We start from the raw sequence: 20,571 nt of genomic DNA, 5'->3' as shown, positions 1-20,571 counted from the left end.
CTCTTACTGCACATTCCTGTTAAGTCAGCTGACTGGTTTGTGAAACCTGGTTGGCCACGAATTTCAGAGGTGGCCACCGTGTTAGTGTTTGACCACCTGACCCTCCATTCCCTTCAGTTCTACAGTACATGCTGCAGTAATATGCTTCATGTTATGTGAATGACCTCTGACCTCCAATGAACTCATTAAGGCACATTTTTTGTTCATGTCACATCTCCCTTCATGAACACGTATACATTCTCCCTGTGTATTCGTCATGAATGGTGTACAATGTACAACTGTATAAATTGTGCATAATGTAAACATTCATTTAGGTTACAAAAACTGTCTGTGTATCATATGACATCTAGTCACTTTGAAATACCGTTGAAATGTGGAGCAGGATTTTGCAACTTAACAAATTTAAGATTTATGTTTGAATCATTGTGCCCTCCCACTTTAAATGTCCATGCCAACTCATTTCCATACCATTACACAAACTGTGTGCTTTAACAATTTGTCATAGCAGGCACAAGTTGCCCTTTTATGTCGATCAATACTTACTAGAGTATGATTATATTTGTAATCTTAATACTTAATATGACATGCAACCAGATAGGAAACTATTACCTATAACTCATGGCAATATCATGTGGAGTGATTATATTTCTAATATTTTTTGATTTTCAAAATAAAGTACTTTAAAATACAATGGAGTGCTACTGTGATATGCAAACATGCACACAAACACATGGTCTGACATACATATGTATTATCGTGAAAAGCAAAATAATGCAATTTTTTTGCAATAATGCAATTCTGCATTTGTTGAAACATTTGCAACATAATGTATTCATATAATGCCATATAGTATACCCTGTAGATCTGTTTATGTTGAATACTAGTTTTTATTCAGGTAAGGTTTGAATACTAAATGTATTTGTCTAAAACTAATCTAGTGGCGTATTATTCACAGGTAAAGTCGTATGGATGTTTTTGTTGCTATCGGTGTTGTTGTTGTTAACTTAAGAGTGATTGGGCCACGAGCAGCCATCTCCCTGTCATTTCCATTAAAGCGGCGATTTGTGATAAATATGAATAGCTGTTCCCTCTGTTCTGTGGCGAAGGAGAAGGCGTCTGTCTCCCATATGGTCCCATCGTGGCAGGCAGATCCATCACGCGAAATTAGGACTGTCCTCTTCCTGTTCTGGAGAGGAAATTCAATCTGCGAAGGCCCACAGGTCTTCCTCATAAGGTCTCACAAGCAGGGACTGTGCATCCTTGTCCAGACCAAAACTGGCAGAGAATCAACCTTCTTATTTTCTCATTTCAAATTTACCCAAAAGAATGCATGGTATATGCTTTATAGGAAACATACATAACAACGTGTTTTATTTTCTCAAGGAGGAATTGTGTCCACAGGAAAATCTAAATCCTTGAACTGTATACATTAAACAAAGACATACATTTTTTTCTTTTTAAAAAAATGAGACAATTTTGACGTGACCCCTTATGTCTTCTAGAAGAAAGAATGTATTCATAACCGGGGGGGGGAAAAAAGCTCTGAAATGTGTAAACAGAGCCTTGAGGCAGCAGCCAATAATTGTGGCTTTGTTTAAAACCGTAATGTCATTTGGGTTAGTGGAGCGCTCTCCCTCTCCATCTCTCTCTCTCCCTCTCCATCTCTCTCTCTCCCTCTCTCCCTCTCTCCCTCTTGATCTCTCTCTCGCCCTCTCTCTCTCTCAGTTCTCAACCCTTTGTGTTACTGTATGTCCAAAGCACATTCTTTCCATCATTTCAGTCACGACCTCACATCATGGTTTTCAACCTTGAAAAATTACACTGTGATCTATTACTGAGAAGCCTGACAGGTATTCATTATTCAAACCCAAAACATCTGACTGTTTATATGCCACTAGTCACGATTTCGATGGTCATATCCATAGCTAACTTGCCAAATTCTTTTTGTTGGCATCTAAAATGAACACTAACTGAAACTGAGAGAGGTTTTTAAGATGATATCAATAACGTGTGGTTACACTTATATAAATTCACATTCTCAATATTAAGGATTTCTGCTGCCTGTTGACAAATGTTTATTTTATTTCACTTAAGCTTGTATATGTGACAAACATGCAAGAGCAAGTAAAATGAAGTGTGAGTATAAAATGTAATTCAATTGCCAATGAAGGATTTTAATGCTGTTTTCTTTTCAAAATGAAATTTTCTTCCTTTCGGTTTGAACTTAGGATGCAAGCTGCAGCAGGGACGTTGAACAGATGAAACCTGCATCTTCACGGCTGAGGTCTTTGGACACATTCAGAGGGTAAGTGCTGCACTGCACCGTCAAATACAAGTTTGTCAAATTGCAAGTTACAAGTGCTGAGGCATCGAAACATTAAGACTGTTCCTCTCTGACAATCAGGACCCACCCACAGAAGACACGTCTGCAAGGTGCTCCAGTAGAAACTCATTAGTGTATCAGGAGGGGCTGTCTCAGCTATGAGAGGCTCTCAATTGTTAGCATAGCATAAACAGACACCTTGTTACTTCGTGAACCCTCAGTATGATGCCAGTGGCTCACTGTTGTTAGCATAGCGCCACTGTTTCCCAGTCAGTAGCATTGTATGAGTGGCTTATATTTGTTAGCTTAGTGTGAGCGGCTCGCATCTCTGTGAGACAAGCAGGTGCCTCAGAACTCAGTGTGCTGTTAAAACACAGGTGGCTTCCTACTGTTAAATTTCTCTTCTTTTAAAAGTTTACCTTCAAAAATTGGTGCACATGATGTAAATTAAGTCAATTTGTAATGAACGATCCTCAAAACATTTTGCTGTAATGGATCAAAATAGACCATTGGACAGAGCCAGCAGCCACTCACATCAAGTAACCCTCGGGGTCAGCATGGTGTGAGACGTGATCTATACCATGTAAATGTATAATGTAAGTCTTGTTCAGAATTGTGATACAGCTTTACTGTTTCACTGCAGTTTGTGGAGAATGTACGCACAGACCTGCAATGGAATAAAAAAAGTCAGTTCCGGCAACATGAACGGAGACGCAGAGGGCTGATGCGTTTTAAGTGATCACTTAGATCACTTCCTTTGTGCTGAATCGCTACTTTCGACGCAGAAATTTTTTCGGACCGGATTTGTAAATTGCCTCCGCGGTGGCCGCATATGCGGGCTAATTGATTTTTCGCATTAAATTATCGGCGTGCGCGAGATGGGGGCGACACGCTGCTGACAGCGCGGATGATGAATGCTGATGGGGGGGTCACTGTCTGGTTACGCGCTCGTTAGAGCCCGCCGTTATCCGCCGATCGCTCGGGGCAGCGCTTCGAATATCTCCCTCCCTCTCTGATTTGGAACAATGGATTCCTGTTGAACAGGAGAGTTGTGATTTAATCTCGCGTCCCTGGCGACACTTAATTGTGGCTTCGGGGGGGTGGGGTGGGGAGGGGGGGAGGGGGCTGGGGAGGCTGGGCTCCTTCTCTCCAGCACAGGAAGCAAGCGCGCGCTTGACCTCCCGTTCGCTCTGGTAATTGATGCAATAAAACCAACTATTTATCAGAATGCATTTGGAGGGCAATAAATCTGGTCTTTGAGGCAAAATATGGAGCGGGAGATAAGACAAGAAAGCATGGGGTATTGCGCAGGTCTCTGTCCGTTTGGACGTCAGCATGGAAAATATATAATGAGTGACACCGCGGGCTTGCTTTCTGCTCGGGGTTTCATATGACATGCATGTCCTCGCTGCTTTAATAATTGTTTGCAGACTATGCAGTTGAGAGACACTGAGTCTGTTTCAACATCGGGTTGCAATCTGCGTCCAACACCAGATTATGTATACAATAGTATCCCATCTTTGCAAACCTGATTATGTCATATATTTTCATGCTTTATGTCCATGTCTTCTAACTCTGATATTTTTGTCTTTAAAGATATGTAAGAAGGAAGTTCAGTCCTGCACTTGTCATTTCTGTGAATGTGAGCTGGAATTATGCTCGAATTACAGCTAATAACAGCTAATTAATACACTTTAATGTTCAAACTAGGTTTTGGCTATTGCAGCCAACTATGAATTAGAAAAATCAAAATTCCCCATGAAAATACTTTGGAAATTTGATAAATGTAGCATTTTGTCTCAATTTTTCATCACTCTATTTTCCCCAAATTATTTTTCCTGACGCAGTACTTGAATGCGAGGTACACCTGCTCCTCTCTCTCCTCTGTAAATCTCGCTCTGCACGTAGTCACGGTAACTGGTTTCAGGCTCCTTTGCGAAAATGTCTACCTGCTGCAGGCTGTGTTCAGCATCGCCATCAGCCAATGAAAGACAACAAGTCTTGGTTGCCACTTCAGCTGAGTCAGATCTCTCTGCCGCTTGTCTGAGTAACAGGCTTTAGCTGCCTTGTAGACAGATGCACCCGGAGTGTGGTGCCCAAGCCACGAGGTACTGGCACCAGGCCACCAGTAGGGTTCGGTAATCCTTGTATGAGACCAAACCGTATGGACTGACGGGCAAAAAACAAGGGAAAATAAAACGTTCTTCCCTTGCCAGCATTGTAGTACAGGCCTCGGGGTGCTGAGTAAGGAGGCTCCAGTCCCCTTTGCTCTTTGACCATTTGTTAGTATCAGGGGGGCTGGGCGATGGTGTGCCTCTGTTGCTCCTCTTTAGCCAGAAATGGAGCTTCTTGCTATCTCCTGAAGCATGGCAGGTCTTCAGCACCACGGACAGCAGCATCCTCTCCTGAATGCATGCACAGCTGAGACTGATCCTCACAGAAATGCACAGCTGATATTGATTGGTAATGTTCATTTAATAATAATAATAATAATAATAATAATAATAATAATGCTAACAATAATAATAGCACATTTTATTTATATAAGACCTTACAAGCATAGAGCACAAAATGCTTTCCAAAGTAGACAAAAATGAAGTTTAAAATTACAACACAAAGGCCAAGGCTATTTGCTCTCGGTCTCTTCGGTTTGGTCAGTCCCCAAATATACTGAAATGTCAAACAGCTGTTCCTTTTATATGCTCAGTATACAAGCTACGCCCAGCACCTCAGCCTCCATCTTTGACTGTTCACATGCAGACCAATGTGTGCACTCAGTCCTAAAAACATTCAGTTTGATTTTACGCATTGAATATTCTGAGGGGACCTTTCACGTCTTTCCCTAATTGTAGTAAACGATGATAGATGACCTGAACGTCCATTATTAATTAATTAAACTGTTTGTCTCAAATGAATTATTATCTCAGAGTCATTGACTAAGTAGCACCACTGGAGCAGGTGCGGGTGGTTATAAAGCACCCCCCCCCCCCCTCAGTGAAACGCCATTAAGTCCCTGAGGGGCAGTAGGGAGGCCATTAAAACACCCCCCAGAAGAGAATTTGGGAGAAGGGGCCCCCCAAAGGTTTTTAAGATCATGAATTAAAACCAATTCCTTTTAAATGCAGCTGCGGCTGGTACCGTGCCCTTCAGTGTACTGAGAGTCGGACAGTGAAAGGAGTGATACATTTTAAATGCACTGTACCGAAAGGTGAACTATATAAACCAGTGGATCACTATGAGAAAGCAAACATAACTTTATGTTGTGTCCCAAATCTCAAAGTCAAACTGAAGCTTAACTTCGCACGGTTTTTCTTTACCCCTGAATAATGCAACTAAAATATGTGTCATTGTCTGGCACCAGTTCACCGATTTACAGTTTGGTTAAACAATGAACTTTGCCCAGTCTCAGCCATCATGCTAATTTCCCATTGACTTTCCAGTGGCCATTAAACCATAAATGTGTCAGCTCACGTCAAATTGAAAACCCTGATGCTAGCCTATCAGGTAGCTAAAGAGACAGCTCTGCTCTGTCTTCATTCTGCTGCCTCTGGGTGCCTGGCCTCTCCCCCTGTGTGTCTGCACTTCCAGGTCAAGACCCTCAAACGGTGGAATGAGCTTCCCACAACAGTAAGGACAGCAGAAACCCTGCCCATCTTCCAACACGTCTTCAGATGGCTTCCCTGACTCCCTTTAGATATTCTTTCTTTCTCTCTTTCTTTCTTTCTTTCTCTCTTTCTTTCTTTGCGGGATCGATAAAGCAGTGTAAAGACATATGTTTAGCAGTAGTGGTGTTATTACCACTCAAACTGTAGTTTGCTAGTTTAACATTACACTGTTTGATTACAAATAGGCCTTGGTGTGACGTCTTGGTGATATCACTCTGGATTGGATTGGGGGGCGTTATGACCTTTCTGAGGTAGGACATAAACAGAAACATAAACAGGTAATATGACTCCACCCGCCTCAATTAGTGTCCATGAGCAATGTTGCACCTGGCAGTGCTCGTATCACAGGTACGACATCGCAAGTCTAACGCTATCCCAGCCTGTCGCTTTTATTTATTAAAATATCATAAACAAGCAAAAGTTCATCTGAAAACCGGCCCATAAGTTGTCTGGCTTCCGTGTGAGTGAGTTTGAGACGACAGCAGTAATTTTCCTCCCAGTGAAACTGAAAGCTTCTTTCTGACACCGCATATATCACGCAAGAGTTTGTTTGCATTTTAATTTTTTAAAAAGGATTTTGTTTTTAATCACGGAGCATCTGGATGTCTGCGTCCAGCTCTCTCGTATATCTATAATTTCACCTGCCAGGACTGGTGTAAGTCCGCTGGTTTCAAAAATGGGGTCTTTGGTTTTTTTAACCGCAGCAATTTTAAAGTAAAATGTTAATTTATGTAAAAAAACAAAAAAAAAAAAAACAAATGTATGTAAAAATGGAGGTTATGCAAGTCATTCTGAATTGAGTTTATTTTAAGCAGTTTAATATAGTAAAATTAAAACGTGAAAAAAAAAAACTGATCAAACAAATGAAACATTAGATGGGTAGGAATGGCCTGCTCAGCAGAGTCTGTTCTGGAGAAATAAGCAACAAGAGCCAAGCTTCCCCTTCCAGTCATTTGATATAAAAATCAATGTGAAAAATGTATTATAAATAACCATATGTCATCTTTGCTCATAAACTTCCACATAACCTGCTATATTAATTAGAGCATTATTTAATCAACCGCTTCCATTTAATAAATCATCTTAAGTATGACTTATTCCTTATGAATTAATTTTTTTACGCTTTTCGACTTTCAGCCTGGCATTCACAATAACTCACGGCACTAAACCAAGCAGTAAACACAATTAAAATAATGTATCTTCTCCGTAACTTCAAAAAATAAAATAAAAACTTTTATTGAATAATTGTACATAGTTATCCAAACCAGATTGCAACAATATGGCCAAAATGCTGTTTTGATCGTGTGAAAAAATGGTGTGTCTTTCATAATATTACATTTTTTTATTCTTTTCCTTTTAATAATGAATCTCTCAAGTCAGCCTCCAGGCTTGCTGTGTTGTATTACGCAAATACTTCCTTTTGTTGTACAATATAACTTCCTGTATGAAAGACAGTTCAGTTGTGTTGAATTATCCCACGGAATATGCAATATGTCCTAAATCACCTGGAAATAGTTTTTGCTGTGGGTTTATGTTTAAGCCAAGGGGTTGGATCTCAACATGTTTTCACAGCATTCCCCACAAGGGTTTTTTTTTTAAATTTTTTTACAGAGTTCATGTTTTTGACAGCACAGTAGATTTAATTTCTCAACCTCAAAATGGACGCATCATTGATGCACCTTTCAAAGGGCGATCATGGAATATTCATTCAAATTTTAATGTTGTCCTAATTGTTCTGCAATACCTCTATTTCTGTCTCTTAGGAAAGATAGGTTAATCCAGACCTTTCACAAGGCCAAGGAAGGGTTTAAATATCTGTAATTTAGTCTGCACAGGATAGTGCTCCCAGAGATGAACTGAGACAGACACTGAAAGGTTTTAATTAAAAAGATTGGCAATAAGTTGGTATATTGCAATAATTTGCAAAGGGCCTCATCTGGAAAATGACTTAACCTTTGTCTTTGTTGCTATGGAGACTAATGGGTGCATTTGGAGAGGTCTGGATGTGTGTGTGTGTGCGTGTGTGTGTGTGTATGCATGCGTGTGTGTACGTGGTTTTTCGTGTAATAGCTCTTTTGAAATGATAGCGCGCGATTAAAATCTTGTATCAGCAGGTTAGGGCTAAGAGGAGCTGTAATGGTCTGGCTTAATTGAATTTGGTGGAGAAAACAGGAAAACTGGGAACAGATACGGCCTTTATCCCAGAAACACTTCTGGAGACCTTTCATTTTTTATTTTGGTTCATAAATCCCCTGTCCTATTATTGTATTCCGCGTTCTAGAAATTCCAGCCGTAACACGGCGGAGATAACGGTTTTTTTCAGACCAGCGACGGACGCCACCGTTAGCCAGCAGACATCCATGCAGACATTCCCGCGGTGGATGCAGTTGTCTTTGACATTCCCGCGGTGGATGTGTTCAGCGTAACGCAGACGTGTTGGAAGCCATCTTCCACAGGATTTCAGGTTTTCCCCCGCAACGGTTGTTTGTTCCATGCGGAAGTCCATCACCTCCCCCCCGTGCTAGCACTAACTTGCGCTCGCGTGATAAATTATGCCCCAGCTCCCTTACTCAGCAGTTCGGCATAAGCGCGTTCAAAGGACAGCCTCTCATTTCCTGAGTGATTCAAAGGGCTGTTATTGCATTGGCCAGAGCTGCGTTATCATTTCCTATGTGACAAAATATATGACCCCCCCCACCCACACCCCCACCCCAGCCCCCCACTAGATTTATAAATGTAACGTGTTTGTGTTAATAGCTAAAGACTGAAAACTGACCTGTTTTGTTGCGGATTCATTGGGTTATTAAGGGCCAATGTTAAGATTTTTTTTGCCGTTTTAAACACTTGAACCCTCTTTTTGGTGTTGCTGTATTAGAGTAAGATCCTAACCGCAGATCACCAACGCTTTCTACTCGGGTAATGCTGTATCCTGGTTTTCACACTGTCATAACATCTGTGAGAATTGTACTTTGTGCTGCGTGTGCAAAGCCAATGTTATTATAAACATTTCAAACGAAGGTTTACTCCAGCAATAGTGCTATGGGTATTTAAGTTGGAATCAGAAGGGTGTATGTCCAACACAGGGCATAGCCGCTAACCCAAACTATTTGAGGGAATATGTGTAAATGAATAAAATGTGCTGTGCCTTATACCTACTGTTTTAGAATACCTGATAAAGCGAATAACATTCGCCAACAGCGGGAGAACATTATTGCATGGCTCTGTTTACTTTATTCTCTTTTCTTTTTTCTTTTTTCCTGTGACAGTCTCCTAGGTTACATATCCCTGTAAGCAGTAAGGCTTACCCTCACTCACTCTCTGAAGCCTTTGTATTGATCCTGTGGAGTAATGGAGCACTTTGGAAGTGTTGCATAATCATTCCCAGATCTTTTTCTAACGTCTGAGCCTCGCGGACATTAAAGGATTACGCAGTCCATTTGAATATGGCCGACATGCACAGAGGGCAGCCGTCACCTTCAAAGCGTGTCTCTGTCTGTGCACACATGCCTCCACGCACCCATATATAGGCTTTTTTTTGTACAGGCTCGGTGCTGGACAAGCATTTCTTCATCTGCCCCAATATCAGCTGAAGAGCAGCATTAAGTGACTTCTTCTCTGCTTCTATACAGATCAGACAGTATAAACAATCCCTGAACATTGATGGTGGTTCTTTGGCGGGTCATTAACAGGCATAAGCGTGTACGATTCTTTAACAAAATTACAGTCGCCTCGGTTCAGGGTTCTGTGGGTAACTGCTGCGTTAGTTTCTCCTGGCAGTACGGAAGTCCCCACAGCCAATCGCTTGTGACCAATGAGAGACAAGCCCTGCATGTGAACAGTGCTAGCTCTCCTGTAGTACTGTGTGGACTGTGGAGAGTAACGAGTGCACACTCTTAAACTGGAGTGCTCTGGTGTACAGGTGTGGGTGGTGTGGCAGTACCTTCAGAGGCACAATTGGTGAAAAAGTAAAATGGGGGGGGCTGGGTTGTTTAAAAATACCTCAAAATCATGTTACTATAGCTCACATTCCATGTAGTTGAGTCACATTCTACAACTCTTTCAGAATTACCTTTCACAACTAGAGAGTCAGGAAGTGGTGACATGGTTTTGAACTCTGACTGGACCTGAACCCCCCTCCCACACACACATACACACTAACACACACACTCATACATGCATACACACACACAGACACTCTACACACTACACACACACACACACACACACACACACACTCTACATACTACACACACACACACACACACACAGACGCACACACACAGAATCAAACTGAAATAAAGTGGCCGGGTAATGGCGATTATGGGGTGGGAGTGGAGGTTCAGAGCACAAAGCTAGCAGTATATCAACAAGAATAAACAGGAGAACGGTGGACTGGGGGGCCGTAGTAATGGGCTGTAATATGGATTTAATTGCATTTCAGGAATGAATGAGAAAATGGGATTGGAACTCGAGTGCAAATGACCACAGTGTCCAGCTGTGCCACGGCTGACAGACAGCGCAGCCAAAGCACCGCATTAAACAGGGCAGCCACCGCAGCCCCATTGCGTCAGTCTACACTGCCGCTCACAACGTCCTTTAGCTATTCCTTTTATTTTTATGGCTACTTACCAGGCGATTAGCCTCATCAGCTAAGAAGTCAAGGAACAATTTCGTTTCAGATTGGTTTTCCCCGATACTGACCGGAATTGCATTTTTATGCAATACCCATAAGGAGTGCTCTGCTGCAATTTCTACACGGCTCACCCTATATGAATGTAAATACCCACAAATTAAAGCTGGTGATCTTCTCTGCGTCACTTAAAAGCCGTCATATTCATTCATGTCATTTCAAATCCAATGTGCCGGAGTACACAGCAAAAACAACAAAAAAATAGTGTCACTCTTCAAATACTTACGTACTGCACTGTAAGTATGCATGCAATGTATTTATGTTTTAAGTTTTAAATGTACATTAACTTCACATAGAGTCATGCTATGATGATGGTACACAACGGGGAAAACATTGACACGTTAAATCTTCAATAGAACAGCAATTTTGAAATAAAATTACATCAAAATTACATTACAGATTACTCACTGATACATCAACTTTAACAATGTATGATGTCGAAGCCAGGCCTGATGCACCTGGGAGAACGCAATACTGCAATCAGCAGCACGGAACACAGAGTCCACAGCTCTGTACTGAACGGGTTCTGTGTGATGCGATGGATTCAATGCGGTCCGCTCTCATTTCTGGAGATTTCTGCGTAAGTGGGCGGCGGTGAACGAAGCTATAGTGCAGCATGAAATATTAACGCGCAGCGCTTTGCTGTGGTGGCGCTGGAGCCGGACTACTGACCGTAGGAGTTGCGGGTTTGAATCCTGCGAGGGGGAACAGTGAAGTTGTGTCCTTGAGCGGTGTGCTTAAGCCAAAGTGCTGCAATAAGCATTCAGCTGAATAAAGGAATAATGTGTAAAGCATGCCATGCCACGTGAGATGCCCTGTACAGTGCAAACAGATCACATTCATGCAGTCTGTGTTCTTATTCCACAGGCTTTCGCTGATTGTCATGGTGTTTGTCAACTATGGAGGAGGACAGTACTGGTTCATTCAGCACGCTCCATGGAACGGTGAGGCCTGGGCCATTAACTGGCCCGCAGTACATGTGCAGCGAATCACGGCTGAATGTGAATCACAATTCTGTAGATCTGCAATCTGTAAATACAATGCCGTAGATCTGTAAACTGTAAATACGTTTTAATTGCAGTGCTGTAGGTGCTGTAATCCGTAAATACTTTGCTTAGGAAGCATCATTGTCGTTTTGTTGTGAGAAATTTCCACATGTTCTCTGGTCTCAGGGCAACACACTTAGGCTAACTAGCAGTTTGACTCCTGTTTAAGGCAATTTTTTACATTGCATTTTAGAGGACTGAAATAAATATTGAAGACCTTTCCCTACGGATAAAAAGTTTTGTAGCTTTATTGCGCTGGGGAAAAGCACATTTTGCTGTAGGAATTTACTACGCATTTAGCTGCCCATCAAAATCCAGCCCATTAACGCACATTGATATCGATGTCACTGATAATACGGAGTTCACATCGCTGTTACAGAAGAGACTGACTGCACTCGCTGACCTGCAACAAGGCTAGGCTATTATCCGTAATCTGCAGAACTCAAAATATTTAGCTACACACTCAGTAGCGTTTTTCATACAGTGTCATAGAATCTGGATGTGCTGCTCGTGAGGCTAGCAATAACAGGAGCAGCCTTGAATTTGAAATATGAAAGGGATTTCGGTTAACTTATAAATTAACGACTGCACATGTCAACACACAGACTGCCACTTCACACCATTCCAGCCCTATTCAGTGTCATCAAGCTTTAGATTAAAAAGAAAGAAAAACAACTTCTTGCTCATGTTGTCCCACTTCCTGTCTGTGCAGGATGCATCCGCTTTAAATAAGGAGGACCAATGGCACTCTATTTCCCAGTCTTATCGGGGATCTCTGCAGAGGATCAATATTTATTAATGATTGCCAGAAAAGGAGAAATGAGGAAGGGTGCCATTTTAAATTTTAATAGAGACTATTACAAAGTGCATCTCCAAGAGTATTTAAAGATGAACTCAATTTAAGCTTTATAATAGCCTCTTCATCATATCAGCACAGCTGTATTGATCAGGGAGGAAAGCTGATGGATATTGATATTACCGCATGGCCTACGCTGTCTCTTACACGGCGCTTTATAAATCATTCACCGTCCAAAAAAAAAAAAAAAAGATCGAAATCTCATATGAACATGCTTTCATAATAAAACACACAATGAAAGAAGAAACATACCATTCAACATTCATTATTTTACATTATCGCTTTGTAATGACCCAGTTTTCTGCTAGTGAGCTTTGATCTATAGGGATATGATATGGGCACAGTCATCAATGTTTAAATGGAATATGTGCACAACTATAGGGCAAAGATGCCCAGAATTACAGAAAAACATTGGCAGCTAAAAACCACTAAAACTTGAATATACATTCAACAATACCCTATAAAGATAGCTTACTTGCTGTTCAATTCCAAGTAAAATGAGATATCTCACATCTGTGTTCCATAGCCCAACAGTAAACAACAATAAATATATAGCCTACTCTCATTATACTCACATTTCAAAAATTAACATTTGAAGAAAGTTAAGACAGAAAGTGAAGTAAAGATTTTCCAATGTGTTGCAAGGCTGGGGAGATCCTGCAGACTGCAGCCCTTCCTCCTGGGGGGCTGGTCTGCCCACTTACGCGGAATGACAAGGGTTTCACTGCCTCAGTCAAGCGCAAAGCCACTGAACCAGGGGAAGGTGCTTTTGCTCGAATATCGTAATAGTGCTTAATTTCCATTTTAATCCAGTTCAATAAATATGTGACTTTTTATCAGCTTCATTGCTGTATTTTTGGTCTTTCAGGTCTAACGGTTGCTGATTTTGTCATGCCATGGTGAGTTAATAATATTTTCTGCTAAATATTCATATATTATATACTATACATCACTGCAGATGTTCCCCTGATATGTTGAGAGGGGTGGCCAGTGATGCATCAGTTATTGGTTGGTAGTGGCAGTTAAGGGTTGGTGAGGGCAGGTAGGAGCTAGTACGGGCAGATAGAGGCTGGTGGGGTCGGTTAGGGGCTGTAGGGGCAGTTAGGGGCTGGTGGGGGCAGTTAGGGCCTGGTAGGCACCTTTACTGTGATTGGTTAATCTGTTCTTTCCATAATGTCAGTGACTCTGCTGTTGCAGTGAACTTTGAACTCACTGCAGATCACACAGAAGATTGTTTCATCTTGGAGGAAGCTCAGCTCATTAAGGTTGCAGAGTGGACCTTGCAGACAATAAAGTACAGATTAAAGTGGTGTTCCTGAATGGGCCAGCCGGTGATTATATTCCAGACTCACTGGACCCATAGGATGTGCTGTTCCTGTGATTTAAGACCTTTGATCTTAATTAACTATCTTCCCAGAACACAGTGTCATATCAGGACCTCTGCATTTCCGAAGCAGGAATATGACTATATAGTGAGCTCCATATTTTGTTTGAGAGAAAGATATGCTTTTCTTGATTTGGCACTGTACTCTTGATTTGGCACTGTACTCTCATCTTTTATTTAAGGGGATTTTTGAACACTTTTATTTTGTTCATCATGTAGAAATGACAGCACTTTTTACATAGCATTTCAATTTCTGGGCACCATAATGTTTGGGACATAGTACTGTTATGTAAATGAAAGTAGTTGTGTTTAGTACCTTGTCACATATCCTTTGCATGGAATGACTGCTTAAAGTCTGTAACCCATAGACATCACCAGGTGATGAGTATCTTCTCTGGTGATGCTCAGCCAGGCCAGTACCGCAGCCATCTTCAGCACCTGCTTGTTTCAGGGGCTAGTTGTGTTAAGTTTTCTCTTCAGCATGCAAAATGCATGTTCATGCATGTTCATTATATGCAGATCAGGTGAATGACTTGCCCAGTCAAGAACTTTCCAGTTTTTAGCTTTGAAAAACTTGTTGCCTTATACTGTAAGTATGACTGGGATCAATGTCTTGCAGTAGGATTGAGCGCCATCCAATGAGTTTGGAGGGATTCGCTTCAACTTGAGCAGATGATTCTGTACACTTCAGAATTTATTCTTGTGGGGACTCCAGTAATCTAATATGTTGTGCTGTGCATCCCCAGGTTTGTGTTCATAATGGGGACCCCAGAAGGCTGTTATGTTGTGTGCTCCAGTTGTGTCATAAGGCAAAGGTATTGGTGTGTCAGGTTGGTTTATTGGGGACCTCAGAGGGTATCTGATGCACTGTGGTCCCAGTTGTCTTCATTGGACTCGTGTGTGCCTTGCCGCTCAGGAGGAAGGGAGCCACTTCCCTGCAGCTGCTGCGGAAGCTGACCTGGAGGAGCGCCGTCCTCATCCTCATCGGATTCTGCTTCATCAACTACAGCCCCAGAGATGGCTTACGTGCGTCCTCTCTTCCCGTAACTACGCCCCCTCACATGTAGGACGGATACAATGCTGTCGGGCTAAAAATATTTAATATGGATTTTACTTAATACTTTATAATGACTACGCATTGTTACAAATGCACACTAAATTCTTTTCAAAAACAACACTAATGTACCACCAAGGTGAAATGGTAGAGCGATTCCCTTGTTAATAATAATTGTTACCTTAGGGCACAGGCAGCTACTCTGGGTCTGATAGACCTGTTTCCCGTAATCCGAAGAGTAAGAGGGAGACAAGTGCTCATTTTGGTGGAGACAAACAGACTGATATTTTAGTTTCACAATTACCTGGCCCATTTGGCAATGTGCTTTTACACACTTCGACACTTTCAGACACTGAACGTTACAAGCTACAAGCAAAGCAGATCCTATTTTAAACTAGTGAAATGTGGTTAGCTTTTTAAACTTTTATTTACCTTTATTAGCTATATATACATCTACATTTGATGTGCATTGTCAGCTTTTCGATTTTGATGACGGCATTATAATTATCTACAATAATATTATACATTATATATAAGTACACAGCTTAGTTATAATAATAATACTGTATATGCAGCATGTACAGCAAATTTTTAATTTACATCTCTTTATTATTTTTAATAGTATGTTATATAAACATTTCCTGTTCCTACAATAACAGCATCATTAAACGAGTGGAATTTTCTTATTCTGTTTCCCCTAAATACGGTAGCTATTAAATACAGGTTGCTCATTATGGTCATCTTACATAAAAAATGTAAAACACGTACAGACAGAAGAGAGTACATTAAGCTGAATGACATCAATCCGACTCATCAAAATAATGTGAAAGTGGCTCCAGCCAGGATGAAAGAGCCCAAGTTCGGCTGCTCGTGCAGAATTCTGATGATTCTGAATATTTACGCTGCGGCATTATCAGATCTGAATAATCTGAATCTGGTGACTGCGCTTTATCTTGGGTTCTCCGATCGACTCGCACTGCTGTTCGTTTATCTCTGCTTCCTATTAGGGGAGGTGGACAGAGAGGAAATTGTTCTTCATTAATAAGTGAGGCTTTTTTTGTTGTTGCTCTCTCATGCAAAGTGCATATTAGGACAGCTTGTTTTATTTACTGTAACTGTATGGTGCTACCCCAGATCAACTCTCACAGAAGTGAAAAGTACTGAAAACATTTTGAAATGCAAGGTATTGCCACGCAATCGTGATGCTCCACAATACATGGGCAATGTACACGCTACTGCTCGTTACTGCTGAGTTCAGATAACTAGATTATATAATACTATGAAGTATCCAGGTAATTTCAATAATTCACTATTTGAGCATTTGCTGTGAAAGTGATATATTAGTGCCGATCCAGGCAAAAAATTTCTCAGTGTCCTTATATCAGCGACATCACAACATTCGCATTATACTTATATTGCATTTCTTTTTCTCTGTGAAATGATTTTTGCGCTGGCTCTCTGTCATGCTTCCTCTGAAAGAGCGCTGGGTCAAACATAATTTGAATGATTCATTCAGCGGAGTTTGGAACGACGGCCGGGTCCGTTAATTAAGTCTGCTACCCTCTGAGGAGGCCGATGTCTTCAGGAACACAGACAGGGGTGAGGCCGTCCCAGACACAGATAAGGCATACCGGGGTGGGGGGAAGGTACAGCTATCAGTGTCCGACCTAAGGGGGGCACAGAAGCACCCCGCGCCCATCAGCTTGCTTTTTCATAATGGAACCGGGATGATGCCGTCGTAATCGGGTTAACAAAAATATTATGATACTTTCAGGACCAAACATCATATCAGGGGACTTTTAAAGGCGGCTGGATTCATCAGAAACAATCTCGGTTAATGGGCAATAACAGCGGATAGTGTTACGCAGCACATGGCCCGGGGTATAATGGACGCTGCGATAATGCGAGGAGGATGCTGTTTTACCATAATGCGCGGCGCGTCTGCAGTGCTAACGGTGTAATAAAATAGACACCGGCCTTTCTCTTATGTCTGAGGCAGACGGGAACATTTTGTTTGAAATCAAGGATTGTTCAATATTTCGTGTTGCATTCCATCAATGTAATGTGGATGCCATGTAATATATAAAATTAATTTGTAAAGCTCAACTACTTTATTCATCATCATCACTACTACTACTACTGGTACTGCTACTGCTACTACTACTACTACTACTTTACTACTACTCTACTCACTGTATACTAGCTACTCTACTGACTGCTACTACTGCTCTCACTACTGACTCTACTACTACTACTGCTGCTGACTCTACTACTGCTACTGCCACTACTACTACTACTACTACTACTACTACTAATAATAATAATAATAATTAACACCTTTTAATAAATTATTAATAACACTATATTTTATATAACCTTTTATATTGCCTGTCTTTATTTGTAAAGATCTAATAGTGAATAAAATGATGTTTTCATCAGCTTATTCACATTGTATATCGATCACTTCCTGATTAATGGCCCATAAGGCAAAGGTGTGGGGGGAAACTGCCACGAGTGTCAGGCGGGGGGGAGAGCCAGCTTCCTGTCCGAGGAGTGATCGTCCGCTCGACGCTCTTCTTCGTTAGACGTTCTCACCCCACCGTCCAGTACTTAAGAGGAAAAGGGCATTTCCCCCTTTCTATTTGATTTGCTGGGATCAATGACGGGGTATGTGTCGATTCACAGGAATCTGTTCCTTGAAGAGGTTTTCAATTAACTAATGTGCAGATTACCATCAATCTCCCAGGAAGGCACTTCCTGTTTCCCTGAATTGCCCCCGCTTCCTTATTTCTTGGAGATAACGTGGACCCGGTAATGAATCCTCCACTGACAGACGCATTCCTGATCCAGACTGACACGACTTCTTTCTTGCTCCTCCCTCCCAAAGTTATTATTATTTCTTTGCAACCAGAGAGCTTATTTTTAATTTCCTTTTTTATCTTTTGGTCATCACGGCGCTTTCTAGATCAATATAACAATCATAAGGATTGCTTTATTAAATTACACGGCGATAAAATCAAAATAGCTGGTTGATGACATTACATTTATGGCCCTCCATATACAGAATCACGTGACTGTGAATTTAAACCAGTGAATTTTTATGGGGAAATACAAACCCCCCCCCCATGTCCTTATGGATAATATCTGCCCATTCATGTCACTTTTATGTATGTATTTATGTATTTATATGTTTATTGCAGTTTCCTGGTCTTGGGCTCGAGTCCCTGGAGTTCTGCAGCGGCTGGGGTTCACCTACCTCATCCTGGGCCTGATGCAGATAGTCTCTCCTGGGAGAAATGTCCCTCAGCAGGAGGTGTGTTTGGTCCTCCACTACACCCCTAACACTGGGCACATATGTATCCCACAATGCATCCTGCAATGGCCACGTAATGCACAGCGCACCCCGACTGTGATTAACGTATCCTAGCGCTGTGACCTCACAGTGCGTCCTGTACGGAGCACTAAACCGCTAAAGCTGTGTGTGTTGTCCATTAAAGCTGTTCTGTACTGGCCGCAGTGTGTCTAGCTGTGTGTGTTGTCCATTAAAGCTGTTCTGTACTGGCCGCAGTGTGTCTAGCTGTGTGTGTTGTCCATTAAAGCTGTTCTGTACTGGCCGCAGTGTGTCTAGCTGTGTGTGTTGTCCATTAAAGCTGTTCTGTACTGGCTGCAGTGGGTCTAGCTGTGTGTGTTGTCCATTAAAGCTGTTCTGTACTGGCTGCAGTGTGTCTAGCTGTGTGCGTTGTCCATTAAAGCTGTTCTGTACTGGCTGCAGTGGGTCTAGCTGTGTGTGTTGTCCATTAAAGCTGTTCTGTACTGGCTGCAGTGGGTATAGCTGTGTGTGTTGTCCATTAAAGCTGTTCTGTACTGGCTGCAGTGGGTCTAGCTGTGTGTGTTGTCCATTAAAGCTGTTCTGTACTGGCTGCAGTGGGTCTAGCTGTGTGTGTTGTCCATTAAAGCTGTTCTGTACTGGCTGCAGTGGGTCTAGCTGTGTGTTTTGACCGTTGTGCTCGGTGTGAACAGCCTCGCTGGTGGGACCCCCTGCAGGACGTGGTTCTGTACTGGCCGCAGTGGGTCTTCGTCCTTCTCCTGGAAGCTGTGTGGCTCTGTGTCACCTTCCTGCTGCCCGTACCCGGCTGTCCCACGTAAGTACTGCTGTCCTGTTCCGCACGACACTGACAATCTGTTACAAGTAATTACTGACAGTTTGTTCTGTAATTAATAAAGCTTTTATAACCATGTAGGCAAACTAAGGCCTCAGTTATGATGACAGTGATAATGGGAATTAGAGTCTATAGACAATGGAAGGGTTGCACGAGCCAGTGTCTCATAACTTTGCTGGGCCATAGGATCTTTATTTGGTCCAGAGGGGAGAGAGACTCCAACTTGCAGCAAATTAGTTTTCCAGGAAGTCTCTCATCCAATCGCCAATCAAGCTAAACACTTAGCTGAGCAGTTATCCTTGATCAGGCTACAGAGTGGCACCTGTGTGGCTGCTGGTCAGGTACAGTACAGCTACTCAGCTTTTGGCCAGCAAGCAAATTTTCAGAGCTGAGAATCAGCATATGCATGCACAAATGAATACACACATGCAAAAGCATGCATTCACACACACGTTTACAAACATGAACCCATGCACACATATACACACACACACACACACACACACATACACATGCACACACTCACACGCACATGCACACATTTACACACACACACACACACACATACACACACACCAGCACACTGCATGTATGGCCCATGGGGGATAAGAGTGGGATGCAGAGGGGTAGATTGCTGAAATAATACAAATCTTCATGGTCGATCTGTACATCTATCGATTGAGAATCGACTGCTGTCCCGTGCAGGAATCTGAGTCCACACAAACCAGGCTAGGGCCCTTACCCTGCGTTTTCCACACAGGATTTATTACCCAGAGAGCACACATGAACACATGGAAAAATATTGGAACAGTGACACAATATTTGTTGTTTTGGTTCTGTACTCCTGCACAATGGATTTGATGACAATGAATAGGATGGATATGGGGTTTAAGTGAAGACAATCTGAGGGTATTTACATCCATTTTGGGTGATCCATATAAGAATTACTGCCTGTTTTATACATTTTTTATTTATACTGGACTCTCCACCTCTGCTGAGCTCACCAGTGCATTCTTGCTTCCTAACAATGTAACAAACTGTTGATTTTGACACACCCAATCTTTTGGCGATGTCTCTGGTTGATTTATTCAGATTTTTCAGCCTCATGATGGCCTGCTTTACTGGCATTAGCACCCCTTTGGTCTTCATGTTTTGGGACACAGGACCAAACGCAAATTCCACAACTAAAATCAACTCTAGACCTAATGTTCCCTTTCTTGTGAAAGAACTAATGATGCAAACACACTCAGCTGGCCAAGAAACAGCTGAGCAGCCAATTATCCTATTAGAGTCTGCACTTTAACCTCATATTCATCGTTTTATGTCAAATCAAAAAAAAAATGGCCCAATGTTTTTGCATTTAACCGTGTATATTTTTTCTTATTAATTCATT

The 20,571-nt window shown here is 41.9% G+C and overlaps 1 protein-coding gene across 1 annotated transcript in view; it reads left to right on the top strand.

Moving 5' to 3' along the window:
- si:dkey-192p21.6 (uncharacterized protein LOC565246 homolog) overlaps positions 1 to 20,571 on the top strand; it is a 46,672-nt gene that overhangs the window by 7,943 nt on the left and 18,158 nt on the right. Inside the window, exons 6-12 of the mRNA XM_064318176.1 lie at positions 2,229 to 2,305; positions 11,546 to 11,622; positions 13,449 to 13,479; positions 14,711 to 14,742; positions 14,844 to 14,990; positions 18,219 to 18,331; positions 19,039 to 19,160. Coding sequence (XP_064174246.1) covers positions 2,229 to 2,305; positions 11,546 to 11,622; positions 13,449 to 13,479; positions 14,711 to 14,742; positions 14,844 to 14,990; positions 18,219 to 18,331; positions 19,039 to 19,160 — 599 coding nt within the window. The remainder of the gene's footprint in view (positions 1 to 2,228; positions 2,306 to 11,545; positions 11,623 to 13,448; positions 13,480 to 14,710; positions 14,743 to 14,843; positions 14,991 to 18,218; positions 18,332 to 19,038; positions 19,161 to 20,571) is intronic.

Source organism: Anguilla rostrata, chromosome 18 (assembly GCF_018555375.3).
Source record: "Anguilla rostrata isolate EN2019 chromosome 18, ASM1855537v3, whole genome shotgun sequence".
In the NCBI taxonomy this organism is placed as follows: Eukaryota; Metazoa; Chordata; class Actinopteri; order Anguilliformes; family Anguillidae; genus Anguilla; species Anguilla rostrata.
Note: the sequence above shows the minus strand (reverse complement) of the source record. Positions and strands in the feature narration are given on the sequence as shown.